We start from the raw sequence: 16,785 nt of genomic DNA, 5'->3' as shown, positions 1-16,785 counted from the left end.
ACTCAGAGCCCGAGAGAATTTAGAATCACAGAATCATGGAATGGTTTGGGTTAGAAGGGACCTTTAAAGGTCATCTAGTTCCAACCCCCCTGCAATGAGCAGGGACATATTCAACTAGAGCAGGTTGCTCAGAGCCCTGTCCAACCTGACCTTGAATGTTTCCAGGGATGGGGCATCCACCACCTCTCTGGGCAACCTGTGCCAGTGTTTCACCACCTCATCGTAAAAAATTTCTTCCTTATATCTAGTCTGAATCTACCTTCTTTTAGTTTAATACCATTACCCCTTCTCCTATCTCTACAGGCCCTATGTCTGTCCCCATCTGTCTTATAAGCCTGCTCTAAGTATTGAAAGGCTACAATAACGTCTCTGCGGAGCCATCTCTCCTCCAGGTTGAACGACCCCAACTCTCTCAGCCTTTCTTCATAGGAGAGGTGTTCCAGCCCTCTGACCATTTTTGTGGCCCTCCTCTGGAACTGCTCCAAAAGCTCCATGTCTTTCCTGTGCTGAGGACTCCAGAGCTGGACGCAGTACTCCAGGTGGGGTCTCACAAGAGCAGAGGAGAGGGGCAGAATCACCTCCCTTGACCTGCTGGCCATGCTTCTTTTGATGCAGCCCAGGATACGATTGGCCTTCTGGGCTGCGAGCGCACATTGCTGGCTCGTGTCCAGCTTTTCATCCACCAGTACCCCCAAGTCCTTCTCGGCAGGGCTGTTCTCAATCCCTTCATCCCCCAGCTTGTATTGATACTGGGGCTTGCCCTGACCCAGATGCAAGACCTTGCACTTGGCCTTGTTAAACCTCATGAGGTTCGCATCGGCCCACCTCTCAAGCCTGTCCAGGTCTCTCTGGATGGCATCCCTTCCCTCAAGTGCATCAACTGTTCCACTCAGCTTGGTGTCATCTGCAAACTTGCTGAGGGTGCACTCGATCCCAGTATGTCGTTGAAGATACTAAACAGTACTGGTCTCAATACGAGGTCCCAATATGGGACCAGTACTGTTTACTGAGGACTATAAAGGTATGGGATAAAAATGTAAGGGTTGATGTAATGCATGAGTTGAGGGAGTGATGTACTCTGGTAAAACCTCTCTAACAATGGTTAATGCAGTTACACAATCATCTGACTATATAGGTAATGTCCTCTTACCCTGCCTGAGGACCTAGCTTGTGTCTAAAGTCTGAGGGATTTATTCCTAATACAACTATGTATATTGCCCATATACATTTTCCCTATGGATGTCATTTTTTTGCTGTCTTCTAGCTCTATTGGGATCTTGTGGCAGAGCATGTCTTGGGTGTGTTGCAGACTGCCTATGACATACTTCCTTTCCTTAGCTAAGAATAATTGTCTTTCAGCGTCAGAAACTGTCTTGCTCTGCTACTGTAGTGAGGATAAAGAGAGGACTCAGGTTTACCCTCCTTTTCCACATCACCGTTGTTTTAATAACGCTATTTAAAGAAAAAACTGTTGTTCCTTTGCCTTGTGAACACTGATTTGAACATCTTGGACCACATCTTTTCTACACTTCAGTGTTGTAGGCAGCTTTATGTCTCTGCTGTATTTCAACAAAAGTCCGAGATGCACTTTCCTCACAGTAAAACTCTCATGTTTCCAGGGATGACAATTTACTTGGGGATTGGCACCACTCCGTCACCTCCATCAGCTGAGATGGTGGATACTTGCAGCAGGGAGCCTGAGCCCAGCTGCACAGGTTATTTCGGAAGAGGCTGACTCGGAGTATTGTGCGCCAGGGAGCCGAGCAGTAAGTAGCTCCTGCAGATGATGGGAAATAGAGGATTTGCGGCATCCCTCTCCTGCCACTCCTCATGCCAGCCTCGCTTGCATCTCATAGTGCAGGAGCTTGGATCAGGTCTGCTGGCAGTTATGCTTTTCACCTTTACCCCAGGAAAACCTAGAGGGTGGACGAATCCTCCCTCTGCACTGAGGTGCCTGTGCTGCTGTAACTCTTAGCAGCTGCAGCTGCACAGATGCAGATAGCCCTATACGTGCACAGACACCGGGGGAAGCCCTTATACCATCACCCACAGACAGACCCAAGTTCCACACACAAGCCTGCACTTACAAATCAGCTATATACACATGCACAGAAATACAGCTCGACGCACAGGAGAGAGGCATGCACACCTAACAGTGTGACAGACACCTCCAGAAGCATGCAACCCCTGAGGCACACGCCCCGGATGCATGCACAAATTCAAGCCCCAAGACATACATCTAGAGGCATACACAAATGCAACTGCCGAGGCACACCTCTAGAGGTGTGCACAAGTGCAAACCCTGTTGCACGCACCTGGAGGCACGCACCCAGAGGCAGGCACAAATGCAAGCCCTGAGGCGTATTTCTAGAGGTGTGCACAAGCGCACACCCGGTTCCATGCACCCAGAGGCCAGGACAAACGCAAAACCCGAGGCGGACACCCAGAGGCATGCACAAGCGCGAACCCCCTTGCACGCGCCTGGCGGCGTGCACCCACAGGCGGGCAGAAGCGCAGGCCCCGCTGAAGGCGCCCAGCGGCAGGCACGACTGCAAGCCTGCACGCGCGCACCCGGAAGCAGGCACCAGTGCGAGCCCCGCTGCGCACAGCCGCAGGCACCCACAGCCGCCGGCAGGCAGGCGAGCGGGCAGGCAGGCAGGCAGGCAGCTGCCGGGACCTGCCGGGACCCGCGGGCGAGGGCTACCCGGCCCCTCGCGCCCCTCCCCGCCCCCGGCAGGCGGCCGCGCTTGCTCCCTCCCGCCCGCGGCGGCTGCTCGGATTGGCTGCGGGCGGCCCGGCCCTCCGCCGCCCCGGGTGAAAGGGCGGAGGGGCAGCAGCGGCCGCAGACATGGCGGCGGCGCTGCGCTGGGGGGCCGCGGGCGGCCGGCGGGGACTCCGGGCGCTGCGGAGGGTGAGAGCCGCGTTGGGGGCGGGCGGACAGACCGAGGAGGCCTGGGAGCGTGGTTTCCTCCCTCGCCCCCGTTCCCTGCGCGGTGCTCGACGCTGAGCTGTGGGGCCGCTCTCCGGGGCGGTTGGGGGTGCCCCTGTGTGAAGGGTCGGGGCGGGTCCCCCTCCTCCGTGAGGGGCTGCGGATGGGGTCGCTGGGCGGGTGCTGTCCCCCATGTCTGGGGGTGGGGTGGGGGGGCGTCGTCCTTTCTGAGGAGGGCTGCGGAGGGGGACGTCCCCGTTTGAACGGCTGGGGCTGTCGGGGGGTGCCCCCCTCCCCCCCCCGGCTGGGTGAGGGGCCGTTGGGGAGCGTGGGTGCGTGGTCGTGTTGCTGCGGCAGTGACAGGTTGCCGGGTGGAAGGGGAGGGGGTGCTGCCCCTCCGGCTCCCGGGGGGCCGATGCCGGCTCGGGCGCCCTGGGCTGGTGGCTGGGGTGGGCGGCGGGGAGGGCAGCTGGCGCGCCTCCGGCCGGGCGGTGGCCTGCGGGTGCCGGCTGGAAGGCGGTGGTTGTCGTGGCGCTGGAAAAGCTGGGTTCTGGGTTCGGTTGCCGAGGGTTCGCAGCATCCAAGACTCGGTTCCTTGGTATATTCCATCCGTGTGTTGGGGTTTTTTTTAGCTTAATTTGCTGCTGCTGGAGGGGGTTATGTGCTACTCCCTGTTTACTTCTGTCCTCTCCCTCTGTTAAACAGGAGCTTAATAAAACACAGGGGTAGAGCATAATTTGAATAGCATGTTAAACGCTGTAAAGAGTGTAGTTCTGTGCTATTTTTACTAGTAAAATCTTAGCTCGTAGGAAACAGCTACTGCTTTGTGAAGCTGTGTTGTCTCTTACCCCTCCTCCCTTTATCCCAGATAGTTATGGATGTTTCAGTTGTCATTTAAACCTTTACTGTGACTTTTTAATTCTTGTTACTTTTCATGAAAATGCAATGAACTCATTGCAGAGCTATGCTAATGTTTTTGGTGAAGACTTTGAACTTCTAGAAAGCCTTATTCCTTAGACTATGGAGTAACTTCACTGAGGCAGTTGCTATGTTTTCTTCTCTATTACTTCTACAGATTGTGTTTAAAAAAAAGAGGAGATTATTTAGGATAAGAACAAGCAGCATTAGCACATGGTGTTGTGCAACAGTTGAATGACACTACAACTAGTTTGTGTATGGGAAGAGTGGTGCAAAATACCTCTAGTTGCTTACAGTAGGAAGAATTTACTTTTTTTTTTTCCTGAGAAGGAAAATGTGTGTGGAGGTCTGCAAGTTCCAGTGGAGAATCATAGAATCATTAAGGTTGGAAAAGACCTCCAAGATCATCGAGTCCAACCGTCAACCCAACACCACCATGTCCGCTAAACCATGTCCCTAAGCGCCTCATCTGCATGTCTTTTAAATACCTCCAGGGATGGTGACTCAACCACTTCCCTGGGCAGCCTCTTCCAATGTTTAACCACTGTTTCAGTAAATAAATTTTTCCTCACGTCCAATCTAAACCTCCCCTGGTGCAACTTGAGGCCAGAGAAGAGAGGAGCGACCTGCAGAAAATGTTTGCTCTGTGTACCCCTGAGGGTGTGGGATAGGTTTCTCTCTAGAAATGTAACCCATAACAATACTGTAAAGAACTCCTCACATGTCTTTAGGGATCATGTAAAAGAGGTGGTTTATGTGGGCAGGGCATTCTGAGAAGGGTTTAAATAGGGGAAAAAAGGATGTGCTTTACCCAAGTATTTTTCCTTAGGAAATATGCATAGAAAACTTGTTTTGCTGTGAAGGTGTACATGATAGAAGCTTCTTGAAAAGCAAAGAAAAAAAGTTTGGCTGGAGACATTGATTTGGAATTAGCAGAGGGCTTGTGCTGTTTGAAGACTTTATTTTTGGTAGCCATATACATGTGTATGTGTATACAGATGTGGAAGAATTCTGCTCTTCCCACTAAACTAATATTTTTATAGCTACCTAATAGCACTTGTGACTTACGTAACTGGAGTGATTTCTAGCCCTTAATATCTGTGTATGAAAGTCACCTTCAAGACATCAGTATATTGGAAAACATTTATTAAAACAAGTTTGCATGGGAATTGCTTTCATAGATTCTTTTATATTTTGCTAACATAGGCAAATAATATAATTGATGTGTTCAAACTTTAATGTGGTTGGAGCTCTTACATTTTTTGTAAGGGCTAGTGAGTTGTCCTTAACTTCTTTTGCCCCTCTCATGTGGGAATCAGTAAAGGACCTGGGAAAGGACAGTGCAAAAACGCTGAGCTGGGGATTCAGCTGATTGCTGTGTTTCTAATCTTATGCTTAGCCCTTCTATTTAGCTTTTATGAAGAACTGGTTCTGTTTAGAATATAACCAAAATTTCTTTGAGTGCTTTGCACTTCTGGAGCTGGGAGAAAATCTGATATTGAAAGAAGGCTGTAGTTACAGAATGAGGATGAGAGATGGCTTTTGATACTTCAGTCTTGAAAATCTTCTGAGAGCTGTCAGACTGTTTAAAATAATGTAGAAGAAAGTGGTAAATAGTATGCATCATGAAATCAAGTGTAAACTGCCGATAGGGATTTTATCAGTGTAGATCAGTTTTCTAACCATTGAACTAGATGTATGGAAAGTTTCACTGCCATCTGTGCCCTCATAATGGTGCACCCACCGTTTTTAAGTCATGGATGTTATCTGTACAGTGGGAGCTCCTTGCTCTCTTCTGTGACGTTATTTTTAGCATGCTGTTATTCCATGGAAATGTTTTTCCCCTTGTTTGAGCACAGAAGCATTAGGCTGATGGGATAGGAAGATTGGTATCATCTGCTGTTGAGGAAGGGAGTTAAAATGGTCACCAATCTGGGGAGATGAATGTAGACCTAAACTTCTGGAGTTCAGTGATTGTTTCTAGTATGTAAACTACAGATTTTAGTAGTGACAAGCACTCTTAAAGTATACCACAGGTAGAGATTTCTGGTTTTCTCCTTGCTCCCAGGAGTAGCTGTTTGGATTCTGTAGGCAAAGCATGCTGTGCCATCTACTGTGGGCAAATCTTTTAGTTCTGGAAGAAAAAGTTAAGAGTTCATTAAAGTTTACATTGAGTAAAAAATGTCAGTCTTGTTCTGAAACACTCTCTGTGTGTGTTAATTTTCTTGTTATTTTGTCTGTCCCAAACTTGCATTGGTGGTTCCTGCATGTTTGTTACAGTGCTGTGATCTATTTCGCAGGTGCTGGCCTTACTGGAGCTGTTTAAGCTGCTGCTGTGAGAAACTGTTCCAGCTTTTTGCAGCTGCTAGGTCTTGATCACAGGCTGTTCCTTTCGAGCTCCTGTCTCCCTCCAACTTGTGCCAGTACTGCTGCTTGAATATCTAAGTGGATAAGCTGGACTGAAATCTGGCTGAGAACACATTTTTCCCACTCCTTGTTAGCATCTTCTCAGCTGGATGTATTTCCTGGTCTGGTTCACTGTGTGACTATACAACCTTTTGGGACTGGCACAAGGGAGAAGGTACTTGGGTGTAGCAATGATTTAGTTTTTAAAATAGCCTTAGGTGGATGGGTGTTGCCTTGCTTGTAGTTTGTGTGCTGTGTTGGCAAATATGAAAAACGGATTTTCTCTTCTCCCTCCTAGAATTACCAGTGGTCCTCAAACCTGTTAAGAGTGAAAGAACTATGTATAGCGCAGTGTACCTTACAGAACCTTGTACTACATCTTTGTTTGCAGTTGGCTTCAGGAGGATCTGCTTGCAGTTACAAGTGCTTGGCTGTTCAGCACTCTGAGAGAATACAAAGGAAGGGAAAGTGCTTCATTAGAGGGGAAAAAAAAACAACCCTGGAAGTGTTACATTTGCTTTTCTGTTTACAAGATTTGTATAATCTTGTATTAAGCAGCTATGTTTTCAGCCTTATAGATTAAAATTCTTGCAGACACCTGAAGTTCCTGTGCAATCAAAATATGGAAAAAATTACATTTTCTTCATGCTTATAACTACTGAGGAACGCTTAGAGCTAATGGGAAGTACTCTGCAAATATAAAGGGGTTATTCTTGTGGTGTCTTAAACTTGAATCTCTGAAAGTGTAGGGGCAAAAATCTTAGTAGGATTGCTAGAGGAAGACAGAAGGAAGAGGTAGAATTTATGGCTAGTGAAAATAAGTATGCTATTCTAGCTGTTACTATTGGGCATCACTTACTGTATTTTCTAGTAATGCTAAAACATACATTCCTTCCCATATTAGACTTCTTAAAGCAAATGTTGGTATATGATGCTTTTCCTGCCTGAAATCTGAAACTCTGCATCTCCATTTCAACACTGAGACCTTTTTCTTCCCAGAAAGCTTAGTATCAATGAGTTATTTACAAGATGACCAGTATGGCAGGGAAACTTCTTTCCTTGATGAGGGACATAAACCTTTAAAAACACATATGTAAGCCATCTCTAAATAACAAGTTAATTTTCTATTTTGCTGTTGTGTGCTGTCCTTAAACCACCTGAAGAGATTTCCCAGGGCTGCACTGGGTCCCTGGGAGGCAGGTTGTCTGCTAGGCCTCAAAGTGGCAGTGTGTGATGAGTGTCCCATTCCACAACTTACTGTGTAGTTTGAGTTCTATAAAGTTATTTTATAACTGTTACAGCTATTCAGGTTTTAGCTCAGTTTGGCTATTGTGCAATTAATAGATAAAGCAGGATGCTTTTCCAAAATACAGTACTAACACTATCTGGTTTTTGAGGATTCAGTAGAGATGGGGAAACTCCAAGCCAAACTCAGAAGTCCAGAGTTGAACTCTCATAAATGAATAGTCTGTGTTCTTGGGCTTTCAAGAGTCAAAAGCTTTATCAAACTGAAGTAACAAGTCATGACAAAAATAGGTTATACCCGATGACTCTACTGCCCTTTCCTGGTTTTGCAAGATATGAAAAAGTCACTAGGTCAAGCTGAGCTCTCTGGGCTCTGTTCTGAGGAAATTTTTATGTAGGGTATAATACCTAGGGCATGTGTGGCTTTGGGGAAGCAGCCAATTAAGAAGCTAGCTTGAGGGTTAGATTGGCTTGTCTGGGTTGGTGGTTTGAGAGTTCTTTGGAGGTTTTGGTGTAGCTTTTAATAACTTACCTATAACAGGAGCATGGGAGCTCAGGGGTAGGTGACACCTGAGTAGCTGTCCATTTGGAGATGGCAATTTAGCAATGTTCCATTGTGGCCCTAGTCATGCATTATTTACAAAATATCTGTTTATTTTTAAGTACTTATTCAATTGCTCATAGTGACTGGGAGCAGACTGCTAAAGAGACTTTTCTTGAAGTGGATTCTAGATTAAGGAAGCTCTTAAACCTTAGCGTGTATTGGTACAGGTACATACAAAACCCCACAACCCCTTCTTTCCAAAACTGTGAATTAGAATTTCACAGCTGAGTTGAGCAATATGCTTGATTTGTTTTAGGAAATTACCCCACATGTATTCAATTCAGGGCTGAACCTTGTTCTCTGAGTGATTCTAGTGTGTGTGGAGGAGGTAGTTAAGTTTTTAAACATAAACGCATAATTAGGTTGGGCTGTTACAAGACTTTTACGTGAAATCTGTCCAATTCTGTAGTGTAAAAAGAGCTGAGTGTGGTTTAATGCTTTTCCATTTTTTAATTGCTTGGTAACTTTACTCTTTCTGTATAAAAAGTTTGAACAGGGCTTTTTTTCAAGACAGCACATGGCTAAAATTCTGAAACTTAATGCTAACTAATTTTCCCATCATAGCCTTTCCTTCCAGTTTCCATCTGAGGCATAACTTTTCTGGCTTCTCATGCATTCAAAACTAGCTTTGTATAAAAGGTGTTTACAAGAAAGTTCAGAAGCTTTTCCTCCCTTGCCCCCTCCCCCCCAGCTAACTGCAAGTATTTAGATTAGCCCCACTGACCCTTAACAAGCACTTTCTTCAATGAATAATACGAACTCGGTGGAGTCTTTTTGTGTCCTGTATGACCTTCTTCAGACTATTTGTGGTCCCACAAGTGCTTCTGTGAATAGTGTTTGATAGGAGAGGGACTCAATCTGCTAAACTGTGTGTACTCTGGAGCAGGAGGGTATACTCTGCTGCTTCTGCTGTAGCTATCCTTGCTCCTCCCTCCAACAGGATCTGGGTCACAATACAGTCACTGAAGGTGTAACAGTCCTGCTGTAGACTTGGGATAATGACCAGCTAGCTGGTAGGTATGGTTGCAGCTGGCAGAATGTGGTCCTTAACTGTATCTTCCCTCTGTAATGCCTGAAACAGCTTGTACTGTCACATCCTCAGATGAAGAATAATATACCCCTGCAAAAAAAGAAACCTCTGGTGGTTTTGATTCTAGCACATCAAATGATTTGCATTTCGGGTTGTTATTCTGGATTTTATTTTTGGAGAGTGAAGTGAAAAAATGAAAGAAGCAAAAAAACCCCACCAAAACAAAAAACTGAGTGGGGGAGAACCCAGTGTGTGAAACAGGGTGGAACAGTTGCTTTCCACTGACTTTTTAGTTCCAGAATAATTAAGAATATCTGAATTGTTCCAGATAAATTTAATTAATCTGGATTACCTGGGACAGTGTATGCTATGTCTGCCACTAGTAATTGGCATCTAAAGGGTTTGTGAAGCTGTAGCAGCTTTCTACTCATGAAGCTCAGTCTGAGCTGGCATGAGGTAGTGTGCTCTAAGGCTTCCTTTAGTTTTGTATTACAGGACTTGCATTGAAATATATTGCTTTTCCTTTATTAAATTATATTATCAGCTGCATTACAAATGTGATGCCTTTCTCAGTCCTGAGCTGGTTTTTGCTTTCTGTGATGCAACATGAAAAGTGTCTTCAAACTACATCAGGCTAGAGGGCTGCACAGGGAGTGTTCTCATTCCAGTTACTGCCAGCCACTAGTATTTCAGAGCCAGTATGAGCTTCCAGTAAACTTAAGATAAACACAATTTTATCAATTTTTCAATTACTACTGTTGTGGCAGGAGCAGCTGTTGTGAAATGACTTGCTTGAGAAGTACCTGAGTCTCCTTCTTGATGCGCTTGCAAATTTGCAAGTGTATCATCTGTCATGTTCTCTTTGAAACAGCATATGTATGCTTCCTTTCCTGACATACCATGCAAAATTGTTAAACTATAGGAGCTAAGTCTTTTTGTAGAAGTTGGTTCAGAGCAGAAGTCTCGGGGAAAAGGAGAAAAAGGCCTCTCTTCCTCAGACCATTGTCAGGGGCTGTGGTGGGAAAGACTGGGAGCCGAACTAGCATGTGAAGTGTGTTCTACTTTTGCTCTCCGTGCTGGCACAGTCCATTACTTGCTCTGTTCCCAGCAGCTCCCTAGCAGTGAAGGCTTCTTCCCATCCCCAGTGTGTACAGACACATGCATGCATGCTCTTCTGAGAACTTCTTGGTAGGTATTTCTTAGAACAAGAAGGAAAGAAGATGTTATAGTAGAGAGTTTATTAAAAATCATTTATACCTAAGCTAATGACTTAGTATCTAGAGCTTCTGAATTGTTTTTGGTTACTGTGGGTGTGTGCTTGGGGGAGGGCAGATCTTTAAGCTTCCATCCACTGGATGGAGGAATGGAAGGATATGGAAGAGTTTTCTCAAGATGTCAGTATATGAACTGTTTTTATCTTACTGGAATACTGTAGCAGGAAGAATACATTTAACTCCCTCTTTCTCCTGTAGTGTGAAATGCTGTGTTCAAGATGGTGCCTTATAACTTCACATAAACTGTATTCGTCTGTGTATGATCCAAACGAAAAGGTAAGTAGTATGGTGTATGTTTTCTCTTTAGCATTTTACTGTACCACTGACATTTGGCTTTTTAAGCTAGCCTCTCCCCTGCGCTGCTGCTAACAATGGTAGTTCTCCTAGTATAACCCCTGTACAGTCATTGGTTTAATAGCATATTTTTCTTCCTTTTTTAAACAAAAAAGGAAGTTGCTTTTGCAGTATACTTGTCAAGATTGGATGCTACTTCAAGTGCATACCTTAAAAGGTTGGATAAGTGATTGTGAGCTTGGGAAAGTTACATACTGGCCTGAATGTGTTATAATTATGAAACAACTATTAATGTTTTACATGGTCTGGGAGGTATAGGCTTGTTAAAACATCTGGGAGCTAGACTAGCCAAAAACTCTTCATAGAAACAAGAGTATGCAATAGTGGCAGCAGCTGGATGATCTGACATGGAAGTAAGAACTATAGAGGTTGGGTAAAGATGGGTCTTTAAGGCCTGCAGAGGATAATAAATCCTCATCTTGGGACTTGTGCAGTAGCAATCTCAATTTACAGTTACTAGCCAAGGAAAACTTTTCTTGTGGGAGATTGTCTTGGCATGGCCTCTAAAGTAATGCACTTAGAAAAATAGTGTGGCTGAAGGTACACTAGTATTGAAGGGCAAGATTGCTGACAATTCAGGACTGATAGGCTTGCCCTTATATACCAGTGTAGAAGCAATTAACCATTAGCAAAATAGTATTCGAGAGCAGGGAAAACCAGTATGTACCTAGAACTGTGGCTTAAAGAAGGCTTCTGATGAAATCTGTATTCTTAAGGTCCTTGCTTAATCAAGGTCCCCTTCCTTTTCTGAAAGGCATAGTTATGTTTAGACAATGTAATTGAGTATTTCGTTTCTCTTAACTAGGAGCTATGTCATTCCAACCAGTGGCTACTACAGATAGTTTAAGCTCTTTTCTACTTTTTCCCTTCACTGTCCCTTCCACTGTCTTTGTAATGACAGGACTTTCATATTAGACCTTTTTAAGCTAATTAGTGGAAATGACACAAAAAAAGAAATGCTGCATGTTACTTCAGAGCAGCATGTGGGGTTTTCTATGTGCTGGACTTGAGACTTGACTTTAACAGCAGGAGCAAGAGTCCAGTCTCTTCCTGTTAGTGTCCTCATTGCAGAATTAGAAAATTAAAATGAATGTCAAATATTCTTAACATCTTGATACTGAATGTCAAATATTCTTAACATCTTGATACTGAGGGTCTTGTCTTGCACTGTGACCATACTTGATTAATAACACAACTCTTATATACCAAGAACTAAGCTGATGAAGTATTGGAGTTGTTAAACTTTTCAATGCCAAGTATTTGGGGGCTTTTTTATTCCCCCTCAAGTCTGTATGCCTAAAAAGCTTCAGGTACCTAGAATGCTGAAACTTAGATTCAGGAACAATTTGTGTGAGCATGTTGGAAACCTTTGAGGTTTTTTAACTGGGTTTTAGACCAGGTCCCCAGCTAAAAAAAGCTCTCTAAACAAATTGCTAGCTCCTGTGGTGTTCTTAGTGTTTGTGCCTCTGATAATTGATCTTGCTTAAGGATGTTTAAGATCAGTCTTTTGAGTGGGGTGTGGGTGTGCCTGCGTACTAGGCAGTGGTATGCATTCCTCAGCAGGTCTGGCAGAATTTACTGTATAAGCTTGCTGCAGCTCTTACCTGGAGGGTTTTATAACTTAATTTCTGTATGTTGTTATCACATGGTAGTATTTTGAAACTGATCATGTGATGCCAGCTCAGCCCTGGGTTTGAAGAAGTAAATTTGGTCAAGGGCACCTTGGGTATGTCTGTTTGGAGTAGGGGAGCAAACAATATATACTCTAGTCTGTCAATAGCAATTCCTGTTGGGGTTTTGCAGTCTTCCTTCCTCTCCTCTTACACCTGTTTTCCCCCTCCCCAAATTAACTAATGACTGTGGGGTTAACAAACAGTTTCATTGTTGCAGTGGCAATACTTCCTCTGCCCCCAGTCTATCTGAAAAACAGCTGTTTGGTGTAGGGGAGGGAGAAAAGCTATTGAATGTCTTAGGGTGTAGTTTGGTAAACCTAATTTGGTATAACTGCAGGCTGCCCCTGAAGGGGAGAGTCCTGCTGGTTCCCTGTCCCGTTTTTTGATTTGGAGTGTGGGAGGCAGAGTAGGACTGTCTGATTAGCGTGTTGAACTGATGTTTCCTGAAGCTGCATCCCTGCTAGGTGTGATGCATGGAAAGAAGTGGGGGTAAGCATGTAAAGCAGGGTTTTCCCTTTCAGTGGCAGCCTGTGTTTACAACTAAGCAGGTGCAGTATCAAAGTGCACCTGTATATTTAGAAGCAAGGCCAGTGACAGCAATAACCCTTACTCCTAGCAATGAGATTTTTAGGCTGAGCAGCTCTGCTCCTCCAGCACTCTTTCTTAATGGGAAGTTTTTGTCTAGGGTGTAAGGCTTATTGACTTCTGACAGCTTATCCCCTTCTTACAGGCATGATAGTAGTATTGAAGGTATATTTACAGCATTAAGTGCATTCCAGTGTGAAAGGTGACAGTGAATTTCAGGGGTGTACTAAATTTGATTTGCTGTTCTGTTGCACTTTGGTTGCTACTTAGTATTGAGTATCATAGAATCATTAAGGTTGGAAAAGACCTCTAAGATCATCGAGTCAACCGTCAACCCAACACCACCATGTCCGCTAAACCATGTCCCTAAGCGCCTCATCTGCATGTCTTTTAAATACCTCCAGGGATGGTGACTCAACCACTTCCCTGGGCAGCCTCTTCCAATGTTGAACTACTGTTTCAGTAAATAAATTTTTCCTCACGTCCAATCTAAACCTCCCCTGGTGCAACTTGAGGCCATTGAGTGTCATGGTGGCAAGGCAGGATTTTGCCAGGTTCATCACATGAGGCTCAGCTACAAAGAGAAGCCAGGCTGGTACAACTCAGCAAGCATGCCTGTACCTGGAGTGGAAGTGTTGGTCTCTTACCCTTCGTGCCCTAGACAGAGAGGAACCTCTCCTCCTTATGATTGGAATGCCTTTTAAAGATCTCCTATGACAGATGAGTATTGTATTCCAGGTCATCTGTGCTGGTTAGAGGCACTGACCACAGGAGTAGAGGTAAAATCAGCTAGGTTTAAGTCTTATACAGGCACTTTGGGAGCTTTCACAGGGGTACTGCAGTGGGAGAAGAACAGTGATGGTAACTTCCAACAGGAGGATGGTCATTGGCATGGGCGTTTGCTCTGTGTCTAGCAGAATGTAGGTGTAAACTTTTAAAACGTGATCTGTAGAGTACTGCCATAATGTGGGGTCCTTGCCTTTGCATAGTTTTAAAAAAAGCAGAGACCTGGGAAGTATGGTAAGCATGCCTCCTTTGAATATCTTCTGTGCATTAAAAAACATGCAACTTAGGCACTTCTAGGGTAGAGGTTGTTGGTGTGTATTTGGCAGTGCTTATGAATGTCTCTTCCCTGGACTTGACTGTCTCCTAGAGCCTCTGTAGAGTTCTAGTTTCTGCACAGTGTCATAAGGAGATCCAGGGAATGCTGGTGTGAATAGTCAATACCTTTCTCTTCTGAATCTGTGTATGTGCTAGGTAGATCTAGTATAGCATACCTTTTATGCTATATCATCATTGTTAAATCAGCAGAACCCTTTTAAAAGTAGGTGATCTCAGAGTTACAAGCTCATGGATAAACCAGGGTTTTAGTGGAAGTGGAGGAGAAAAGAACGTGTGTTTCTGGAGGGAGAAAAATTTGTTTTGTTCATCTCTCAAGATCCTTATCTATCTTTTCCCTTCAGACTTTTGAAAAACTCCTTATTGCCAACAGAGGAGAGATTGCATGCCGAGTAAGTATGTAATCTTTTAATTTTTTTCTTTTTGTAGTTAATTCTTAAACTGTTGGTATTTTAAATATTGATAATTGTCACTTCTTATATGCTAGGTCATAAAAACGTGTAAGAAGATGGGAATTAAAACAGTTGCCATACACAGTGATGTCGATGCCAATGCTGTAAGTACTACTTGAATTCAAATGGTAGATGGAATTCTTAGTAATGCAACAAGACTTGCAACTGTTATACAGGCTTGTTGCTTACCATGGTGGGCATGCTGGCAATTCTGAAGTATCTTTGTATATGTCCTTTTCCTCCATGTGCTTGAAAGGAGGGAGATACCAAGAGGGGGGAGGATTGGACAAGTATTTAGTGTGTTTTTTGTGTGAACTCTGTGTTTTGCTTGTGTAAGTGTTACCTTGCTTTTTCCCTGGATTAAGCTAGATGGTAACACCTGGTAGATACATGCACCAAGTGTACGAGTGGCAGCAAAACCTAAATTTTGTTTTGCTAATGTACACAAAAAAGGCAATGAAAAGTGAATCTTAGGAGATGATATAGAATTTGGTATAAATTGTTCCTGTGACTGGTAAATCCATCTCATTGCTTCCCGCTTCCCAGAGGAATGCCCTCTCCTACCAGGTGTGCTGAACATGCCTACTGGAGTTGTTCCATTTGATGAGGATATTGAAGTGCCTTGAATATTCAGCAGCATGGCAGAAAAATGGTAAAATGGCTATCTAGACAAGTAAGGTACTTGTCTATCTACTTGCCCATTTTCAGGTCTTGTAGTCTCATCTATATTTTAGAAATATTTTAAGTCACTTGTAGCAAGAATAGGAAGGTAATTTCCTTTGTGATAGAACAGCAAGTGTAGTCATACTTACATATCCTTGTTGACTAGAGAGAACATCATATTATTCCTTGCCTGCAAGAACTGCTACAGGAGAAAGGACTGGGGGTGCCCCCATGTCCCAGGATAGATTGTTGAAATCTGGAAGGGAGTTAAACCCCTGTGTTATGATTTAATAGAAGAGGTCCCTCAGACAAGCTATCAGGAAAAAAAAGTGTATTTTATGCAGGACAGGACTTGTGAATATAGGTGGTGGGTTGCTCAACATTGAAAAAACTGAAGCATGGTTGATGGAATCTGTGAAAGTAGTTAGAACTTAGGTGTTTTCCGAGTTAAGTGAAAGGTGAGAACTGCTGGGAGTCTTGGACTTTGACAGCACTTTTGTCTGAGTCCTTTTGGGGTTCTAGTCTTACATGACCAGCTCAGTTCATATAAATAGGCTGTAGGTAGAGCAAGGGACTGAAACTTGATTTTCTGAGATAGAACAAATGCCCTACTGCTGGATTTCTATGCCAAGTAATTCTTTCTGAGGTGAATGAAGAGTATACTTGGTCTGGATTTTAACTGGTAGCCATAACTGGGAGAGTATAGTAGCTTGTGGATGCTTATTGGACTGTGAAATGAATTCTTAATGGATGGGTATCAGACATCATAAAAAATTCTTATTCTTTTGGAAGCCAAGGGTTAAGTGGATGTGCATACAAACTACTGTGTATGATCTATGATCCCTCTGGTGAAACTGAAGCATGCTGATGGGTACTTGTATTCTCTCCTATGTATATGGTATCTGCTGTTAGGATAAATGGATTTGCTGTTTAGCAGCACTGCACAGCCTTGTTTGCTGGCATGAATTCATTCTGAAAATAGACTAAAAAAGCTGTTTAAAAAGAGGAAATGTTCTTCTGCCAGTCTGTAGTGGACTCAAGAAAATGAATTGGTCTTCTCTCCAGTGTGCCTGGATGGCTTTGTTTATTGTAGGGACTCTGCTATGAGCTGGAGAAGATGAAAAAATCTGAAAGCAGTAAGTAAAAACCAAGATTGAAGAACATAATGAGGGAATAAGAATGACAGGAAAAAGTACAACTCATGACCTTAGGAAAGGGAGTACAAATAGTGCGTTGCAAAGAGGAAACAAAATATAATAGCTACTCTGCTTCAATCTACAGTGCTGTCTTAGCTTTAAAATACAAATAGGGTCTTTAATTTGTAATAGTTCATAAGAGAAAGGAAATCCAAGCTAGTGTGTCAGAAATGGATTAATATACTTATAAGAGTTCATAAAGATAACATTAAGTGTGTTAAATGAGACACTGACATTTTGAGTTCATGGACTAGAGATGAGCCTCTAACAAATGCTGTAAGGGTGAAATAGTGTCTGCTTAGCTCTTTGGATCCTTACTTAAAGACCAGTCAAACAT

General features: G+C 43.8%; 1 protein-coding gene across 2 annotated transcripts in view; it reads left to right on the top strand.

Moving 5' to 3' along the window:
* Positions 1-2,844: 2,844 nt before the first annotated feature.
* Positions 2,845-16,785, top strand: part of PCCA (propionyl-CoA carboxylase subunit alpha) — a 303,202-nt gene continuing 289,261 nt past the window's right edge. For both annotated transcript variants that reach the window (XR_012997326.1, XM_076361576.1), the window contains exons 1-4: positions 2,845-2,911; positions 10,605-10,682; positions 14,482-14,529; positions 14,625-14,693. Coding sequence is in view for 1 of the 2 variants with exons in the window: in XM_076361576.1 (XP_076217691.1) it covers positions 2,849-2,911; positions 10,605-10,682; positions 14,482-14,529; positions 14,625-14,693 (258 nt within the window). In the remaining variant the exon portion in view is untranslated. The remainder of the gene's footprint in view (positions 2,912-10,604; positions 10,683-14,481; positions 14,530-14,624; positions 14,694-16,785) is intronic.

Source organism: Aptenodytes patagonicus, chromosome 1 (genome assembly GCF_965638725.1).
Source record: "Aptenodytes patagonicus chromosome 1, bAptPat1.pri.cur, whole genome shotgun sequence".
Classification (NCBI taxonomy): Eukaryota; Metazoa; Chordata; class Aves; order Sphenisciformes; family Spheniscidae; genus Aptenodytes; species Aptenodytes patagonicus.
The sequence above is the reverse complement of the archived record's forward strand: the minus strand, read 5'-3'. Positions and strand labels throughout refer to the sequence as shown.